Here is a 21,848-nt window from a genome sequence, read left to right as displayed (position 1 = left end):
GGGATTTTCCCTATTTCTTTTCCTTGTTGTTATATATCCATTGTAAAATGGCCTCCAGGTTGTATCTGATACTTGTTAAATAAATAAATAAATAAATAAATAAATAAATAAATAAATAAATAAATACACGCCAATTTGTGAAAGTACGAGTATCGAGCTCCCTACTGCCGCTCTTTTCAGCACATCCATTGACAACTGATCAAACCACCTGACTTATGACAACATTTGCTACGACTAATCTGCTACAATATTATTGTAATCATGGCCATTAAAAAATGGCTTTCACGTAATTTTATTGAGTCATTGGTGAAATACGTATTTTGAATAGTTTTCTCGTTTTTTAAATATTTTTTTTAATTGCCGCCCTGGTCCCGGACCATGTGGCCCATGCCTAAATGCGGCTCTGCTTATCGGGGTCGCTAAACTGATTGGCGATAGTCCTGATGATATTTAAGTCCAAATATAGCTAAGAACGTGCATTTCACCAGGCCCGGTAATCGACTATAGCAACGTCAAAAGCGTTGCTTGTCGTTATTTATTCTACTCTGTTCTTTATTTTCAAACATTGTGCATAAGCATTATTCTTCCCCTTGCGAAGCTGAGTACTTCTGCTAGTAACAAACGAACTCAAACTGCGAGCTTAATCTCCCAACAAAAGAAAGAGCCTAACCTCCCATTTAACCACTTAGCATTGTATTGGGTAAAATAAGCACATTACACTGTAATATGTATTCGAAAGGTTAGTGTACGTTCCCGAGTTCCTTTCCCAGTGAAATTACAAATGTTCGATTTGAACTAGCTTTCTTGAAACAAATTGGAAAAGTACTGCATTAACTGAGAGTGAACAAATAATAGCATTAGAACTGATGAGCTCATTAAGCGTCACCTCTTGTTCGTGTACTGTGTACCGTCTAACGCTTCATGAGTTGTAGCGTCACGGAGCGTAGTTTAATGTACTATTTTTCTCTCTTTCTTACAGAATGTGACTCCAGACCCGAAGTCCAATTGTGGCCCCTATGTGCCCAATCCGAATCCTAAAAGAACAATAAGAAGGTCTATTGAAGATATAGAGTCTAATCATGACACCATTGGAATAATAGTGGTGGATAGAAATAAGAATGTTGCAGCGGGTACCACCACGAATGGACTTAATTATAAGATTCCAGGGTAATGTATTGTTCTTTCTTTGGTACTAAATCAATAATACAGTGAAAAATGGCTAAATTGTCCACCCGTGTCCAAACAAAATGTTAGAAATTAAAGCAAGTAACCCACTTATGAGTTAGTTTTACATATAGTTCCATAGTTACGTGTTAAAATTAAGCGTACACGCAATTTATCATATGTTAAGGACATGTTTTTGAATGCTATTTTCTGATGGTAGCTACTTGATTTTTTTTTTCTTTCTTTAATTTTCATTGACTAACGCATTCGAGGGCGTGTTTCAGCGGGAAATTTTAAAGGATTGCTTCAGTATCACTCTGTTTCAGTTAGTTATCACTTCACTGTCAGGTGCAGTATTGCCAAGCATGTTGTGTTTACCGAGTTTATTATTATTATTTATTTTATTTATTACTTGCCTTAGACGAGTTGATTTGACAACGTATATAGCAAAATACCGATACTCTTGCTTTCCACTTCCACACCATTGCTAGTGTTCTTTGAGAGCACCAGGCAATGTCTGTGTGTGCTAAAACCACAAATAAGAGAATTATTAAATTAGTATTATTAAAGCAATTGTAACACAGGCTTGATCCTAAGGTAATATAAATCGATGATATTGTAAATTATTCTTGATTTAATCACCCAGTCTTCCTACCATTCTTTGTTCAGATTTCCTTTATCTAACTTAATGTGAAGTTCTTATGCTGTTTCTCACTTTTTTTTTTTTTTAAATATAGTATTACTTCCTTGAGGAAATAACTTATGAAGGGAAAACATTAAATTTGTATATATGAGTTGTATCTTATATTCTTCTGCTTTTATTTTCTTTTGGTTTTATAATGGATTTTGAATTGAATTGTTGAGTTTTTCAAAGATTTTAGAAGTTTATATATATATATATATATATATATATATATAAATAAAGAGTTTATTCCAGAGTCCAATAGAAATTTAATCGAGTTTAATTGTATTCCAATTAATAGCTGCCAGTATATATTTAGCTAGTACTGGCAACTGGCTGGCTAGCTATGTTTATATGACAGGGTAGGGGGGTTCGTGATTTTTTTTAATTATGTAATTAGAATTGCTCGAAAAGGTCACATTTAAAAAAATAGATGATTAATTGTACCAATTGCTTTGTCACACCGACAGTGATAGGTTTCTTTCTTTTTAATTTGATATAATTTTAAAGGTGTTAAGGCTGTGCGCAAAAGTAATCTGTAATAGAATAAACTTTCACGTCTGGACTAATTTTGTATGAATTTTCTAGGTTTATCTTGGTCGTTGTCAAGAATATGCCAGTATAACTTCCCTGGAAGTTGATTTCTGTTTCTCCAATCTGATAATTCTAATTTAGATTTCTCTTCTATGACACAATAAAGATTCCTAGGAGGTGATTTAATTGATCTTTTAGTTCCTTCATTGTATGAACTTTTGGCAGCAGTATCAATAGTATTACCATATTCAATATCTACATGCACCTTCATAAAGGAAAAGTAACTTTATAATTATTCTTTGTCGTGTAAAAATATGAACATTTTATGTTTAGTATGTTCAATGTTGCTTTATTAATCCATTGTGTTGTATTTAGTGACGATAATACACTTAATGTGTCTGTACAAATGATGACTTTATATTAATTTTTTTTAATTTTTATTTATTTATTTATTTATTTTTGTCTTTTGTTTTTTGTTTTTTTTTAATATATGTTGTCTAATGGCGAAGACTTCTTTTTCAAAAATAGATAATTGAAATTTCAGTGTTGTCGATCTATCTGGAATTAAATTGCTGCATCGATATTAATATTGGGATATTTTGATGCGTGTGTATATATACAAATGTAGAATCTTGGTCGAATTGTTGAATTTAATTTTTTCAAAATATTTTGATAAGTTTGCTTTTTGAGCTCCACATTTTCTATCATAATATAGTTAGGTATTATAGCTATAATATGAACCAGATTGATGTGATACTGCCATACATAACATGGCAATGAGGCACTTTATGGATAAACATATTTTTATCTTTGTTATTGATGAATGTTTGTACAATCCAAGATTTATTCTTAGTGTAAGGAGTTTTCTTTTGCTGCATGATATGTTCTAATTTTTGAAGTTCGGAATACTATTCATTCATACAAACCACAATAATGATACGGATATCCCTATGTTAAATTCAAGTGTACTAATTCAAGAAATCAAGGGAAAGTTAATTATAAAAATCAACTAATAGATGGCAATATATGTAACATGAAATTCAAACATTTTAAAGTTACAGTAAAAAGCATTGAGTAAATGTATTTTATTGTGTCGATTATATTATGCAATACAGATTATAGAAGGGCTTAATAACAGTAATGACAACAACGTTGTTATAATTCTTAGCTGGCTTTATGCACAGAAGAATACTTGTTATATTCCCTCAATGTAATTGTTTCCCATCTCTATCACCTTCTGTCACACATGTGGAAGGCATCGTACACCGTACCTTGGTTGATGTCCTGCAAGGACAGCCATATGGCATGGATGACGGGTTCTCGTGTATTGTAGTGCTTTTCTCGCGAAATGGTTCCTTCATTTTGGCGAAGTGGTTCCCGGTGAAAACCAAACCGGATTTTTGGGAAAAGCGAACCGGTTTCGGTGGAAAACCGAACCGTTTTTTTTGTTGAAAAAACCGAAATCGGTTTCGGTTAAAAACCGAACTGGTTTTGGAAAAAACCGAAATATCGGCTTTTCTAGAAACCGGTTTTGCCCATCCCTAGTTAAAATACATATTTGTTGTAGCGCTAGATGAGTTGTTTATGAACAGCATATAAAACAAATTCACATCAAAATAAAAGTTGTCAAAAAGCTAAAATGTTTCCAGGTATAAAGTTGATAAAGATCTTTCTTCTTTCTTTCTTCTTCACCATATAACGGTGTTTTTCTCTTTTCTTATGCACCCTCTTATTGCTGTGCAACTGGGGTCATAATAAATCATCAATTGGTGTTTATTATTATTATTATTATTATTTTAATATTTATCACATCAATTTTGAATATTCAGCCGCAGAGGCAATCGATGTATTAAGCTAAAGTTGTTATTAGTATTTATTGACAGATTGAGGATTCAGTAGCTGTCTTGTTATACCCAGTATTTAAGCTCAGTTCAGTCTTTCATAAGCTTTATTTGTAATTATGTGATAAGGATCATCCAATTACTAGATTTCCACAGCATACATGTCAGACTTCAAATTCGTCATGTGATTAAGTCCATGGAGTGAGGGCTGATTAAGTGGTTTCGTTTCACATGCCACTTCTCCCAATCCAGCGTCCACAGTAGTGGTCTTCAACCTTTTGTAGGACATTCTCACATTTCATAAGGAACAGGCGAGCCGTACAGTTCTGGTCAGTTCCATAGAGAAAGTTGCAATATAGCATAATAATTGCAATATGATTCAGTACACATACATTTGGGCCGCTTGGATGCACTGTACGGCTCGTAACTCCAAAATTGAAATTTTCCAGAAGTGAAATTTGAAGTTCAGTATCTCATGAAAATTTATATTTCTGTTATGATTACAAAAAACAAAAAACAAAACAAAAAAAAAAAAAAAACGTAACTTTTCAATTTGGAGTCTAGAAATATTTCTTTACAAAAAAATTCTTAAAAAAGGTACTCATCTATAAAAGCGAATGAAAACACTAGTCTTTTTTTTTTTTTTTTTTTTTTGTTCGCAGTTAGGGTACTTGGCAACCAAACGATCCATTTACTGATCCTTTTTTCAGATTAAATATAAATACAATTAATAAGAAGTTACACTATTTTGCAGAATATTGGACACTGATAATCTTTATGTTATTCATTAGGTTCAAATACTAATTATAAATATATTCATAAGCGTCGGAAAGAACAATATCAAAGTCTGAATATATACAGTATCTATACGTATGTCATTGCACTTTCAATGATAACATAGACTGAATTTTCTTCACTAACATGTCAATATTTGCTTTAAAATTGGATGATGCTACTCGCAGACAGTTTTTAAAATGTGTGACAATCAGTCGATTCCTTAACTTTGATTTCACATTCTTCATTTTGGAAAAGAGATGCTTACATACATAAGTGGTACTGCATAGTTAAGCAGTAACACAGCATCATTGTATAAAACAGAGAATTCTGTTTCTTTCATATATTTAGAGTAAAACTCTATCAGGTTCACACTATTAAGTTTTCTTTTGAGTTCCTTATTACACTACAATTCAATAAGTTCCATTTGCATGTGTCCTGGGCATCTTTCACATTTACAGTGAAATAGCTAGAAATCTTGCGGCGAATTCAGACTTTAACGCTGAAGTTGTTTCAGCTTACTTCTCATTATCTTAAACCCAGGAGCGTTATCTGCGGAATGCAATAATTCCCCACAAGTTTGAGAAGCACATGCATTCTAACAAATTCTATACTAATACACTAATAAAACGAACATGGAAGTCTTGTGTTGTTGGACAATTTTGCCTCATGGCATAATCTAAGATGACGCTACTGTTTGAACCGTCTGCAACAGGCTGGAAAATGATTGAGTTCATCATTTCTAAGCTGATTCTCTCACAAGCATAGTTTGGATTCAAAAGCTTTCATATGGCCATAGAAATGAGTTACCAAATTGTTTTTCCCTTGGAGTTTGATATTCAGATCGTTGATGTGCATTGTAATGTCCGTGAGATAAGCAAAATCAGTCATCCACTCCGGATTATTGAACTGTTCAATTTAGTCATCTTTACTAGCCATGAATTCGCTTATCTCATCCTTAAGGTCAAAAACTTTTTAAAGCATTTTATCTACACTACGCCTAGAATTTCTGTAAAGTTGATCACATTACCGTATTCTGCCTCCATATCACTAAGAAGGGCTTGCAGCTGTCTATGGTTCAATCCTCGGAATCCTATGAAGTTCACAATTTTAATCTCTTTCATAATATCTTTCAAACCCACACCTTTGTCACATCAACCTTTCCTGGCGCAGAATGCAATGGTGGATACCATCTGTTTGTTTCCATGTACACTTGCTTCATTAAGCAATAACATAATACATTCATTTTTGCCAATCATTGCAGGAGCCACATCAGTAATAATACCGGAGATATTTTTTATACTTAAGTTATATCGCTCTAAGGATGACAACACACCATTAAAAATATCATTACCTTTCGTGGTACCTTTTAAAGAAAAACGAACTACCAGTTCTTCACAAAAGCTAGTTTTTTTGTAATGCCCCTTACAAAGATAGCTAGGTGCGCTGTATCGCATACATCACAGCGAACTGAGAAGCATGTTCTTTCAATGTATTTTCTATATCCTGTGCCAAACCTTCTACTCTTCTTGCCACAGTAATACCGGAAAAACTGTCACATTTTGTCAGTTCCTCTCAGTGGTTTGCGTTCTCTAATTCATTGTTTTATTACGTGTTTCAGCGGGCCGCGGGATAAAAACCACTGAAATACAGAACTTACACTGGAATTCTGGTATTGATTTCCCTGAATTTCCATGGCTAGTAAGTGATTTTTCCCTGAACACTGCCATTTATGGTTACGTTTAGAGAAAAACATTTTAATCAGCCTCCAGCATTCCCAGCAGCCGTTCACCACTTTCTTCTTTATTTTTGAAATACAGTGTAAATTATTATTTTTTTATTTTTTATTATTTTTAAGTGTAAATACTTATTCCTATATTCTGCAACAAAACATTTTAAATATTTACTGCAGTCCCAGTTCGATTATACTTACTGTATTTATCACCAAAACTTTCTGCAAGTAATAGTCCAAGAAATTAAATTATTTCTATTCGGTGAAGGCACTGAATTTATTTTATACTTATCATTTATTAGCTGTAATATATATAAAACCCTTCTAAGATGGCGCTCTCACTTATTATATCTTAACAGTCTAAATGTATAAGTTTGACCACAAATAGTTTAACAACATAAATGTACAGGTCTGTCAATCAATAATAATAATAATACATTTTATTGCAGAAACATCTGAGAACGTCAGATGTATTACAATCGTTAGAAATAAATAGTTAAAAAATTGAAAATTTTAGGGCTACATATATAACATATAACATAAATAAAGATCACTGTATAACAGACAAAAATATTTTAACTATCAATTTTGAGTTTGAAAAATTCGTCAACACTATTTATATTATTAATAATAAGTAATTTCTGTACTTGTTTTTTAAAAGCTAGAAATGAAAGTTCTCTTAAAAATATGGGAAGCAAATTATAAAATTTAACTGACATATAGTAAAAGGTTTTTTGATCTTACTATATGCACATTAAATAATCTTAAAGGTTCCTGTTTCTAGTTTGAATGTATGATAATACCCTCATTCATTGTAAATATGATTATTTTTCTTGATATAAAGCAAACATTGATATATGAAAATTGCAGGAACTGTCAATAATTCCTAATTTAACGAAGCTTGACCTACAATGTGCACGACTAGAGAGACCGAGCATCAATCTTACACATATCTTTTGTATTTCCAATAGGCTTTTGATGGAGGACTGATGACCCCAAAGTATCATGTCATAACTTAAATAACTATGAATTTGCGGATAATAAACAGTTTTAAGTACCTTTAAATTTACGCACAATCTTAATCTACGTATTAGATAAACTCCTTTACTAGCTCTAGGTTCCACTTTAAGGATGTGGTCGTCCCAGTTCAAATGATTATCAATTAAAAACTCCGAAAAAGCAACGGAATACATTTTTTATAAGTTCTGCACTCGAAATTTTGATATTGTAAGTAAGCACCAAGCCTTTGATCTTATCAGAGTTAATACAAAGTAAGTAAGAAGTACACCCACCAGTCTTTAATAATATCTGAGGTGGTATAAACTGAACTGAAAAGGGTATCTTACGTACCGGACTATTATCCTAGTTGCCTTAAAACTAAATTGACATAAACATTATCGTTGAAATTTGGAATTCAATAACACACAAGTATCAAACAATAAATATAAACTAAAATTATCTTAGATATATCGGCATTCTGAATGCGCTCAAAAACATAAATAAGCCAACATGCTGTATATCATAATTTGGTTATCTCTTTGATTATGTACACCTCGTCTCAAAAAGGTTGAGCGCATTCCTTATTGCCGTTTTGAGTTAAAAATTTTCTAAGTCCAACTTCGGGTATCTTCGGAAAAAAGTAAACCAGGTTCGAACCTCCATGCCAGCCTTTGCAATCGGGAAAAAGTTTGCAGATGTGTTTTTCTTCTTTTAAATATAATAAGACTTGTTACCAAGGATAGAAAAAAAAACATTGATTGAAATACTTAATGATACAATATTTCGAAACCTTGTATTAACGTCAGCACATGCTTGTTTGTCATTTAGCTCTCCATACGTAATGGAACATTTAGATACATAAAGGAATCTTTCCATATGTAAAAGAATGCTCAAAGTTAAGACATAGAACATAATTATTGCCTGAGTACTAAAGTAAAAGTTAAAGTAGAACCAAAACAGTGTTTCCAGTGGGTATGAATGTCATAATTATCTTGAGAGCCGTTATACATCGGTAGAGGCATGTTTCGAAGAGTGCCTGTGTTAGCTCAGTGGTAAGCTGTTGGATTTCAAATCGTAAGGTTGTGAGGTCGATTCCCATCTGGGTCAACGCTTTTTTTATGAAATTCTATTTTCCGCAATGCATGAAAAATTATATAAAATAATTACATTAAAATACATCAGTTCTAGGAATTAATTCGTGCGGTTGGTACGCACACATTGAAGCTGTAGTACAAACACAAAATACATAAATACCTTAAGAAAAATATTGTCCATCGCTAGCCACCACTTTCGCCCATCTGTCAGGCAATGTACGGATTCCGTGGCGAAAGAAGTCCTCATCCTTGGAAGCGATCCAGAGACCCATGTTTCGATATCTTCTGAAGAAGTAAACCGCTGTCCAATCAAATCGTTGTTTATGCAATCGAACAAGTAGTAGTCCGAAGGAGCAACGTCTGATGAATACGGCGGGTGGGGTAAAACTTCCCATCCGACATTTTCTAAATAGGTTTTGACCGGTTTTGCGACATGTGGGCGAGCGTTATCATGTTGAACAATAAGTTTATCATGTCTGTTCTCCCATTCTGGTCGTGTTCTGGCCAGAGCTTGCTTCAAACGCATTAATTGTCGTCGATAACGTTCTCCATTCATAGTTTCACCCGGTTGCAGCAGCTCATAGTACACCACACCTTTCATATCCCACCATATGCACAGCATAACCTTTGCACAGTGAATATCTCGTTTTGGTTGTGATGGACCTGGTTCACCTGGTTTCACCCAGGCCTTTTTTCGTTTAGGGTTCTCGTAATGGATCCACTTCTCATCACCCGTAATAATTCGATGCAGAAACCCCTTTCTGCTCTGTCGTTGAAGCAGCAATTCGCAAATGGTTTTTCGTCTTTCAACGTCTCTGTCTTTCAATTCATGTGGAACCCAATGTGACATCTTTTGAATCATTCCCATGGCTTTCAAGCGTTTGGAGACTGTTGTTTGATCAACGCCTAATGCTGCTGCAAGTTGTTCCTGCGTTTGACACGAATCCTGCTCGAGCAATGCTGTCAATTCTTCGTCTTGAAATTTTTTTGGCTGTCCAGCTCGCTCTTGGTCTGCCAAGCCGAAATCACCACTTCTAAACCGTGCAAACCACTTCTGACACGTTCGCTCAGCTAGAGCATGGTCACCATACACTTCCACCAAAATACGATGACTTTCAGTCGCATTTTTCTGCATGTTAAAGTAATGCAGCAGGACACCCCGCAAAAACACTTTATCAGGCACAAATTGCGCCATGTTCACTTAACTACAAACTGGTGTTGTTGACGCTTTAATCCACTGCCCTATACTACGAACGATACGCGATGACAGGGGTTTGCAACACATGTGTGGATACACGGAACTGTGGGACGCTCCGTTCGTTGCGCCATCTCTTGTCCACCCGCACGAATTAATTCCTAGACCAAATATATATATAACATAATCATTGCAGAACATAGTAATTATTATGTTTAAAATATAACATCTGAGATAGGTGTTCACAGTACGTCCGTATTATATATGATAATGTTAAATACAAGTTAAGAAAATCGTTTAATAGCAATAAATAAATTATGTATTGTATTTATTTGCTGCTATTTGTCATACAGATGTTACTTCTCAATATTCTCATTACAGCATGTCATTTACATTCGTGAAATACAGTATATTACTACAGATATAGAAAGTGTATAAAAAGAGTATTCAAAGTCCGATCCTGCTATCCAGACGCACAATATTTCCCGATCCCCTTAACGTCACGAGAAGAAACACAAATTTTCTTTAGAACGGAATGTCGTTAGTTTCATTCGAATACGTTGATATGCTTTTGTATATTCATCTCTCTCTCTCTGTCTCTTTCTTTCGCTTTGTATATGTGTGTGTGTTGCGGAATATTCCAAGTTGAATACAACATTTGCTACGTATATGGGCATCATTGTCATCGAACACCGGAAATTGAAAGTCGTGTTTCGTCACGTTGGGTTTGTGTATTCATGTTAGCTCACTGGTAGAGTACGGGCTTGTCAATGATGAGGTCTTGAGTTCAAAGCCTGCAGCGAATTATTATTATTATTATTATTTGTTAGTAGAATTGCACAAAAATCGGATACATGGAGTGGTTTACTTCTAGAAATATTTTCAGAATCGTTTAGGTAGCCCTGAAAAGGAATGTTTTCGGTAGTTAAGGCGGGGACATTAATATTGTGTCCAAGACCCTTCTGACTGTATTACACGCTCCATTCTTCTGGGCATGGAATCTATTAAATGGGTGAAAATCTATCTCCTTCCCCTACCTCCAGCCATGCCTCGGAAACGATGCCACAGATCATCCCGAGTTCTTGGTGGATCTGCCTGAGGCCAACTGTCCCTTAGAGTACGCTTCACCTCTGTCCACATATTTTCCATGGGATTGAGGTCTGCTTCACAAGGCGGCCAGTAAATTAAATCAATCTCAGGCTGCCCTGCGAACCATTCCTGAACCACACGGGGAGTATATATTGGCGACTGGTCTTGCTGGAACTGAATTATATCATCAGGCTTAAATACTCGTACAGATGGCACCATGATATTACTCATAATGTCTAAGTACTGAACACTGTCCAGATGTCCTTCAATTCTGTGAAGCTGTCCTGCTCCGCGACTGGAAATCCAACCCCAACATGAAATAGATACATGACCACTGCGATTGCAAGCAGCCACATATCCAGGGTCATATCGGGTGTCTCTCGGACGATACACAAAACGGCGTCCCTCATTTGATGTTGTGAATATGGATTCATCTGAGAAAACTACGTTTTCCCAATTGCGACTCACATTCGCATGTGTAAACGCGAGACGGTAAATTTTTTGTTCGTCTGAGAGTTTTTCCTTCACGGCAGCAATACGGCCACGTAACCCAGCATGACGAAGCCTTCGCAGAGCTGTATACTTACTACCAGCAAATTGTGAAGCTTCCCTTAGCTGTCTATACGTCCTTAGTGGGTCTTACCGAGCTTCGTTTACTAATCTCGCATCTTCCGCTTCGGTTGACACACGTGGACGACCAGATGATCGTAAATTACCAGTCTGACCTGTAGCACCGTATTTCTGAATCCATCGCGTTCCTGTAGAAGTCGAGATACCTACTCGCCTGCCAGCTGCTGTTGCAGAATAGCCTTCCAACTCCCATAAAGTAATTACTACTGTACGTCTATCCATAGTTACCAATGCTCTGAGCTGTGAGCAAGAAGCAATAGGTAAAAGCTAGTGTCTGAAATGTGATTGGTTACTTGCACGACACGCCTATTGTGGGGAACGACTTAGTCAACGACTCGCGAAAGAAATCTTAAAATGGTGCGCCGTAATAATAATATTAAAAACAGTTTTCATAAAGGAATATTAATACATACGAAAAGCTGTTTAAAGAATGAATTGTTATACTGACTTTACACATATAAAAACAGATTTAGCGATATGATGATGACTGTTTTGAGACGAACACTTCCAAAGTCCAACTTCGGGCATCTTCGGAAAACAGTAAACTAAAGCTGCTGGTTCAAACCTCCAAGCCAACCTTAGCAATCGGGAAAAAATGTACAAATATGTTTATCCTTTTGTTAAATATAATAAGGCATGTTGAAATGGTATTAAGTGTAGAAAAAAAAGTAACAGTGATTGAAATACTTAATGATACAATATTTCGAAACTATGTATTCACACTCTCGTTTCGTCATTGTGATTTCCATACGGAAAAAAACATTTACATATGAGCTCAGTTATATTTCATTAGAAGCAGCTTCGCAAGAGCGGTCAGGTTAGCTCAGTGGTACACACCCGGGGTTCAAATCATTAGTTCATGAGTTGGACACCCGTTCAGGTGACAACTTTTTTATAATATTCTATTTTCCTCAATGCACGAAAATTATGTAAAATAATTACATTCAAATACATCAGTTGTATATATATATAATCCTTTCACGACATAAGTAATTATTTGGTTTAAAATATAACATCTGAGGTATTGACAGAACGTCGGTATGTTAAAATATGTGAATATTAAATACAAATTAAGAATATCGTGCAATAGCAATAAATAAGTTATGTAATGTATTTATTTGCAGCTATTTTCATACGCAGGTAACTTCTCAATATTCGCATTACGCCATGTGATTTAGATAGAGCATATCCAAAATCGGATCGTGGTTCAAAACAAATGACTAGCTAGCCCCAAACTGTCACGTAAGAAATTCACGAATCGCAAAGGTCATATGAAGAGATTGAGAGCGGTAATACCTTAATCACTCTCTCAGCTCTCTCTTATCTGTATTTATACGTATAAAAATGTATGTATGTATGTGTGTGTGTGTCCAACAGAACTCATGTATGCCTAGAGCAGGGTTTCTCAACCTGGGGGTCGCGAAGGTAAGCAGAAGAGATAAATATAGTTAGAATCTAATACCGGAAATATTTTAAATATTATTTTGACTTTTGTTCTGATAGGCATGCTTTTATTTTTTATAATACTGTAAAGAACAACAAAAAATAAGTCTACTAAACATTTTTAAAAGATGCAGAGTTGTTTAAAAATGAATTTAAATAAAAGAGGTATGATATGAAAATGAGAACTGTATATTGAAATACCAGAAAAATACAAATGCAACAAAACCTGCATATTGAAATACAATTAAAATTGAAACCTAATGAGATACCTAAGCATGGTGTAATAGAATAGAATATTTTATTGTCATTGAGCTTTACAAGCAATAGACAACGTCCGAATGAGATATAGATACATATATATATATATAAATAATCATTGCATACATACAATCAGTTATTGGTTAATTTTATAATGAACAACCTAATAATATTTGAAATAAAGTGCCACTGCAAATTAGGACACAGTGTCTTGACATTCACTAAACTCTTGAATCGAGTAAAATGGATTCGTTACTAACCAATTATATAACTTTTTCTTATAGATCTTAAATGGCAGCTGTTGTATGGAGGATGTTAGTTTGTTAAACAACTTTGGTCCTATAACTAAATAACTATTTTTGATCTTCGATAATCTAGTGAAGGGTATATCAATTTTCTTACACAATCTAGTATTATATGTATGTACTTCATCCCTGAGTGTCATATTTGCGAGGTTTTGCTTAGTGTAAAGTAGCACTTGATAAATATGTACATTAACTACTGTCATTTTCTTAAGCCTGATAAATAGTGGTTTACAGTGTTCTTTATCATATGTTCCAACAATAATCCTGGTAGCTTTCTTTTGCAAAACTAGAACTTCATGTGCTTGGCTACTGTTACCCCAAAGCAAAATCCCATATCCAATTATGCTGTGAAAAAATGCAAAGTATGAATTCCTCAGATACTCATAGGGAACTGTATCTTTCAATTTTCTTAACAGAAAGAGCACTCGGGAGAGCTTTCTACTTACATATTTGACATGTTGTTCCCAGGTTAGTTGGCTGTCTATACGTATACCAAGAAATTTAACCTCAGATACATCATAGTTTCCTCTATCATTGCAGTGATTGAGACTAAAGGTTACTTTTTTTGTTTTATCTTGATTTAGCACAAAGCCATTTCTTTTAAACCAGGTCGCTGCCTCTTTTAATGCAGCTTGAGCTTCTATATACACTTCTTCAAAGCTTGTATTTATGTTAAGTAGGGTAGTGTCATCCACGTATAGAATTGATTTCGTATTAGTATTTAGAGGCAAATCATTTATCATTATTAAAAATAGTACCGGACCCAGAACAGAACCCTGCGGTACCCTATATTTCACTTCTAAGATGTTTGAATGCATCTTGTTAACACTGACTATCTGTTTACGTTCATTTAAATAGGATTTTACAAAGTTTAAACTGCTACTATGGAATCCGTAATACGCTAACTTATCACATAGAATTTTATGATCTACACAATCAAATGCTTTACTTAAATCACGGAATGTTGCTAGAGCAAAACCCTTATTTTCAAAAACTTCATTTTTTTCCTTAGTGATTCTACTGCATCAATTGTGGATTTCCTAGATCTGAATCCAAATTGAGCTTCTAGAATTATGTTTTGCTCAGTCTTATATTTATATAGCTGGTCTTTAACAATAGTTTCCATAATTTTAGTAAAAACCGGAATAAGAGATATTGGACGGTAATTAGACGAACACGATCGATCTCCCGTTTTGTATATAGGAATAACTTTTGCTATTTTAAGCCCTTTAGGAAAAATACCTTGAGAGAAACATTTATTGAAGCATATTGCAAGGGGTTGCGCAACGTGATTAATGATAGTTTTTATAAGGTTGTTCGATATGTCAAATATATCCTTACTGTCAGAAGTTTTCATTTTTTTACTACTTTTATGACATCATCAGGGCTAACATGGTTAATAACAAAAGAGCTATTAAATGGACTATGTTGGCTTAAATACTGATACATATTCACATTAGTATCTGCATTGTTTTTCTTTATTTCCTCTACGGAAGTAACAAAATACGTGTTAAGAGTATCAGGCGACAGCGTAACATTATTGTTGTTATTATTATTACTATTGCTTACCTTGTTGATTATCTTCCATGCAGTTTTGCATTTATTTGATGATAATTCAATGCAATTTTCATTGTATGTTGCTTTCGCTACCTTTATTGCAGATTTGTATTTACTGCTTTGAGACTTATAAATATCACTGGATTCACTAGTCATTTTATTCTTATATATATTATAATACTGCATTACTAGTGCAACAATGCCCGGTTCAATCTTCGTGATGGACATTATCAAGCCATTTTCAACTGATAAGCGATTTCTTGTCACTCTTTTAATGTTTACCATGGAAGAAAAAACACTTTCGCACAGGTACAATACAGCAAACGGAATTATTACTTTTAAAGCAGCAGATACCAGACCAGGATATTATTCTTTCATCAGGCATAACTTGTCCCCAAGTCTGCGTTACAGAAAAACAGTTGCAAGGTTTTGTCGCACGATAATTATATTAGTTGATCAAGAAGTTGTGGGCTTAGATCAGCTACTTTAATGGCCTCTTCAATGAAGGAGTTTAACATCCATCTTGAACCAGCAACTTCATCGTAGGGAATATATTATTGCTACTGTATCCACTATCAGTGCCGTGCCGTGCCGAAGAAAGGGTGCACAAAATTCGGAGGAAGTGTGTTACTCATGTTTGGAAAATGCATGTGCACGTGTGTAAAATAGAAGGAAAAATGTAATAAAAAGTGCTCAAAATCAAGGAAAAGCAGGGTTTACCTTTGAAAATTTTATTGCGCTTCGCGCCAACCATGGTCGCGCTTCGCAGCTAGTCTGGCGACTTCACTCATATGTATGGGGACATCGTCGTATACTCTCGCTCCAGGCGCTGATTCTCCATGGCACGGCACTGTTCACTATAAACAAGAAATGGATTCTACTATTATAGAAATAGGTATGTTAAAAATCCCACACAAGCTTATTATAAAACACAAATTTATAACGGGGGCGCTGGCAAGAGGATGTGATAAAAGGGAATTGTGATATGTATTAGGTTGAGAACCACTGGCCTAGAGTAATTTTAACAAGATTTCTTATAGTGTGGAAAAGAGTGCTGTCGGGTTAGCTATGGTGAATGGAAGGGGGATACATATAAAAGATTGATAGAAAATGATCGATATTAATGTCGAATTCATAGTTATCGGGGTCGCTTAGGTAAATAGTGTGACTTTCGATTTCGCTTAACTCCGATTAAGCTCTCATTAGTAGGGATGGGCACGAACGACTTTTCGTTGAAACTCAACTTGATTCGAAACAGACATCTTTGAGGTCTACTCTAGAACTCGGCGCGAAAACTTTCCTCCAACTCGACTCGGATTAGGTTCGAGTTTCGGGTCGAGTCGAACCAAAACGAGCCAAATCCTGTGTGTAGTCCTATCTAGGCAATACATAGACAATATAATTATTCTATTATCAATGATACTACTACTACTACAACTTATTTTATTATTATTATAACAACACCGTGTATAAACATGAACGATAGACGGTTTGTATCAGAATAGTAAAAGCTAGTTGACTGCCGACGTCGGTAGTCATGAAGTGTAGAAGGTAATTACATCGTTGACTACCCCAAGCTGTAAGCGTCGGTGGACCACAGACGGTCAAATATCGACATATCGCCAAAAATAGATGGCCTCGCAGCGAAGGTCCACGGTGGCCCCAGTTCTATTTTGAAAATTTTACCACCAGCGGCGGAGACCCGACGAAACGCCAACGAACCACAAAATTACTCCCCCAAAATATGTTAAGTTGCCTATAAGGGTGATTTGTTTATGTTGGGGTGTAGTGTTTATGCAGTGCATATCAGCGTAAAGAAAATCACACATATACTATCCAAAAATGCATATTTCAACAACGGACAACGGTTGCGTAAAGGATTCCCTTAGAGGGCATAATTCCCAGACAAGCTCACAACAGAATTCTCATATATGCTCTGACTGCAAGGTGGGTCCAATGTGGGCAAAAATAGCAGTACTGAATAGGGAACCACCAGCAACACGATCTCTCGTGTTCGGAATAACACGAGCTGCGATGTGTTTTTTCACTGACTCTTTCAATTTTTTTTAACGTAAGTGTAAAATAAAACCTTGCAGCACGCGTTAATCTGAACACGAGAGACCGTGACGCAAGCGGTCCCTAACACTTCTGGCTTCCTGCCGAAGCATTCCGTGTTCACTGCTAGCAAGGCTTACCTTTTGTTTACTTTCAACTCACCTTGAAATCAGAGCATATATGAGAATTCTGCTGGTAGCTTGTCTAGGAATTATGCCCTCTAAGGAAATCCTTTACGCACCCGTTGCACATTATTGAATTTATGAGTGTTTTGGATTCGATCCTTGCATGTTCCCGTTTGGGATAAGCCATTCTATGATGGTATCGGAGTTCGTGTTCCTATAAGGGAGCAATATACACTCACGGTCTCTAGGTTCGGGTGCTTTTGGATTAATAAAAAGAGACTTGGTCATGTACCTACCGTCGCAGGCGGGTCAATCACACTGCAAGAATAGGGTTAGAACCTTTTTTTTAATCCACAGTCTCATATGAGTTGTATTTCTATTTCCGAATGTCTCCTATAGCCTCAAAAAGAAAACTCGTGAGGAGCACAAAAGGTAAAACTAGCACCGGATGGTTGCAGAAAGAAACCAATTTACCCTTGCACTGCGCTACATTAAATACATTGTAACTACAACAAAAATGAAATATTAAAACATGCATGCAGTATACGACAATACTTATCCTGTTAAATAATAAAAAATAACTATGAAATATAACAAAATAGCACTATTAACGTGTTGTCACTTGATTTAAAGATTAACACGCGCAATGAATATTTTTAATGCATATATTTTAACCTTTAGGTAATCAGGAACACATTTGTATAACACAAACGCAATATATTTTCATTAAGGAAATAGTGGCCCAAGAATACGGTTTAGACGCGCACGAAAACGGTGCCGATAAGAACGCACGATTTCAGGGATTCATTGAAATACGCAATAATTCTTGAAGAGAAGACAGGTATTCTTCTTTTGTGGCCATATGACGAATCAATTCCTTCATAAGGGTCCTTGGATGCTCTTTCCTTCTTCCATGGCTTTCAACGTCGCAAAAAAAAAAAAAAAAAAAAAAAAAAAAAAATCTATCTATCTATCTATTTCCGCATTTTGCACGTCGCCTTTTTTGTGCATTACTTCTTGTAGTCGCTCTGATGGCGTATAAATACACTAGTAGAATAAAAGATAGTTCCCACATAACACTTAACTTTTAAGTAATTTCTTTGCTAATAAAAGTTGATTAATTGAGTATTGTCTTATTAGGAACATATTAATCACATTTAAACACATGATTACATAAGTAATAACTGATTATAGTAAAAATACACATTATGACGTATAACCCACTTCTGTCTTTTGGCTTCGGAATTCAGCTTTGGGTAGGAGGGAAAAGAATGTTAAGCTAAGTTGAAATTTTTGTCCGTATTTGGTGACACGAAGAGGAGAGTAGGTGGGTGGATGCACACACACACACACACATAGAAATGTATGAGCAAAGGAGTTCGCAACATCTCGGTTTCTAAGAATTTTTATTCTGCTGCGCAGCAGTTCCAAGAAATCCTCTTCAAATACGAGGGTTGATTAAGAAGTATATAACGATAACGTTATAAATTTCATTTTTTGGATGGCGTATGTGTGAGTTTCTTCACGCTGATATGGACTACCATTCCAGTTTCTTGAATTCGAAAAAACACGTGTTCAAATGTAGCTTTTCCACAATTTTGGACGGCCCTAGCTCTGAAACTCTTTTTCTCCACACATCCATATGAACTTTATGTCTTATTTTGATATAAGGAATCATCTATTACAGCTTGTGGGTATAGTGCATTAACACCCTGTATTTATATTACATAGGTTTTCTTTTTAATTGTATATAAACTCCAGCAAAAGAAACTAGTAATCCCGTCCTCTATCTTCATAGAAACTTCGTACTCGGAAGCTAAAAATAATGAAAAATAAATTATACTTTTATTAACAATATTATATTATTCTAGTCGTGTTGGAGATTCTCCAATTCCTGGTGCTGGAGCGTACGCTGACAATAAAGTGGGTGGTGCAGCTGCCAGTGGAGATGGGGATATAATGATGCGCTTCCTACCTAGGTATGTTATAGTAAGTTAACTCATTAACTAGATTTCTTTGTTATTTTTTATAATAAAATTAATAGTACGCGTAGTAGCGCGAAACATTTGAATCGATAATTTTAGAAACTACGGAAATCTAGTTACCACTTGTATAACAGTGATAATTTAATCAGTAATTTTCACTGTCTTATTTTGGTATGACTTTAAGAACCTATGGGTGTTAAAGAAGAGTTACAACTAGGAACTCTAGATGGCAGCTCGCGTAGGATGTTCAAAATTCTACAATGCAGTCACTGACAAATAGTCAAAAAATATATTTTAATAACTGTGTTTGCAAAATATATTAGACAGTTAATATGATTTCTTGATAATATTGTTATAAAGGACATCTCTACATAATAGAAAATGTGTCGTCGACATATATCAGATTCTGGTGTTTCATTATTATTATTATTATTATTATTATTATTATTATTATTATTATTATTATTATTATTATTATTATTATTATTTTGTTATTTTCTTCCTTGAAATTATATAGGCAGCTGTTTTCTATCTATAACCTGGTAATTTACTAGTATAAGTGCTACAATTTATTTATTTCATAATTTACTCTTGATGACTACGTAAAAATTCGTTGCCGGTTCAGCTAAACATTTCTTGATGATGCGAATGAGTTAAAGGACAACGTCATAAATTTGTAGGTATTAATAAACATGAGTCTTAGGCTACATGGTTTTTATAGTAGCGCTCAGATTCTATATATTTCTGAGGGATACATTTTATAGTTGTATTTACATGACTATTTTTAAGAAGGGGCACAGTATAACAACATTTTATTTATTGTTTAGTTTAAGAATCTCAAGTAAATGAATGTCTAAAAAGTACCGTAAGTCGGAAGTCTGCTTGTACTTAACAGGTGGCAATACTAAGGATAAAAGATACAAATGTTTAACTTGTTTTATATACGAGGGACTTTCAGTAATTTATATATCTACTTATGAAAGTGAAATTGTATGCTCAATTTCACCTATTACTTTTCCACGTAGTATTGACTGATTTCAAAACAGACCAGGTCTAACTATTATCCCCTTTCTCAGATTGTTATCGCTGTAAATTTTCTATCTACGTAGGAGCTTTTGAACAGTCGGGAGAAAATAGTTACTGAAACCACATTTGAGCGATATGATGGATAGTTCAGTGATGGAAGTGTTTGTTCTCTGGAAGGACAAAACAGCATTATTATTGTTATTATTATTATTATTATTATTATTATTATTATTATTTAAAGAAAGCTTTTACAGAACCGCAGACAAATGTTTTTCCCTTTTTGTCTGTGAGAACTTGCTACATTTTGTTTGTTTCTTACATTTCAATGTTTTTTCAGCACCATGGTTATATGAGAATCGACCTACAGTTTCAGGTGGAATTTCTATCCCGTAATACGTTTATGCATTTCCACCGGGAATGAAACCCGGAACCACGTTTATTAACTCTTTCGGGACATATTAGGAATTTATGTGTTTTTATGCCACTTCCGTGTCAAAAAGATTAAAGGTGCGCGTGCTGGCCATTAGACCAGCAGTGAAGGTTTGTTATATTTTAAACTCGAACTTCTAACATACAGAAATATCTCAATCTCCAGTGATATTTTCTGCTCGCTACTCGAAATAGAAAATACATAAACAGATAGAAATTTTCTTTTAAATTATTGAACGTCCCTCGTCTCGTAAATTGTTTCATCTAATAAATTTGACAGTGTGTATATGAATTTGTAATATCTATTTATAGTGTTATAGCTGTTGAAGAGATGAGGCGGGGAGTCCATCCTGAATTGGCAGCTAGAAAAGCAATATCACGGATTATGGAGCATTACCCTGAATTCAGTGGAGTAGTAATAGCAGCAACCGTTACTGGATATTTCGGTGCTGCATGTCACGGTATGAATAGTTTTGACTATGTTGTAGGCAATCCTGCCTTAGGAAAAGCCACTTTAAAAAATACTACATGCATTTGAAGTCTTACCAAGTTCATACTCATAATGTAAATATACTTCTAACATAAATTATTAACTAAGTATACTCTGACCGAACAAAGATACTAGAAATAAATATGAATGGAAAAGAACGATAAAGTGGGTTTTAATTTCTCTCCATACTACTCAAGTATTAAATGACGTTTGAAGAAATTCTATTTTACCAGATAACCAGAAAGTTCTTGCCGTTTTGGACGTACCATTAATCATACGCGCACAGACAGAAGAAGAAATAACATACGTGCCTGCCAAGCGATCGTAGTTAGTTAGATCATCGACTTTCAGTAATACAGGCATGCTGAGCTTACAGCACTCACAGCTCGTTCAGTGTGTCGAGAGAAATCGAGGTATCGAAGAAGTTTGTTCCCGTGTGTT

The 21,848-nt window shown here is 34.9% G+C and overlaps 1 protein-coding gene across 1 annotated transcript in view; it reads left to right on the top strand.

The window, feature by feature from the left end:
* The window catches only part of LOC145670379 (N(4)-(Beta-N-acetylglucosaminyl)-L-asparaginase-like), a 65,907-nt gene extending 44,345 nt beyond the window's left edge, over positions 1 to 21,562 (top strand). The window contains exons 5-7 of the mRNA XM_081738989.1: positions 980 to 1,167; positions 19,349 to 19,456; positions 21,230 to 21,562. Coding sequence (XP_081595115.1) covers positions 980 to 1,167; positions 19,349 to 19,456; positions 21,230 to 21,455 — 522 coding nt within the window. The 3' untranslated portion in view covers positions 21,456 to 21,562. The remainder of the gene's footprint in view (positions 1 to 979; positions 1,168 to 19,348; positions 19,457 to 21,229) is intronic.
* The last annotated feature ends 286 nt before the right edge of the window (positions 21,563 to 21,848 follow it).

The sequence above is a fragment of the Thermobia domestica genome, chromosome 14 (genome assembly GCF_964235325.1).
Source record: "Thermobia domestica chromosome 14, izTheDome1.hap1.1, whole genome shotgun sequence".
Lineage (NCBI taxonomy): Eukaryota > Metazoa > Arthropoda > Insecta > Zygentoma > Lepismatidae > Thermobia > Thermobia domestica.
The sequence above is the reverse complement of the archived record's forward strand: the minus strand, read 5'-3'. Positions and strand labels throughout refer to the sequence as shown.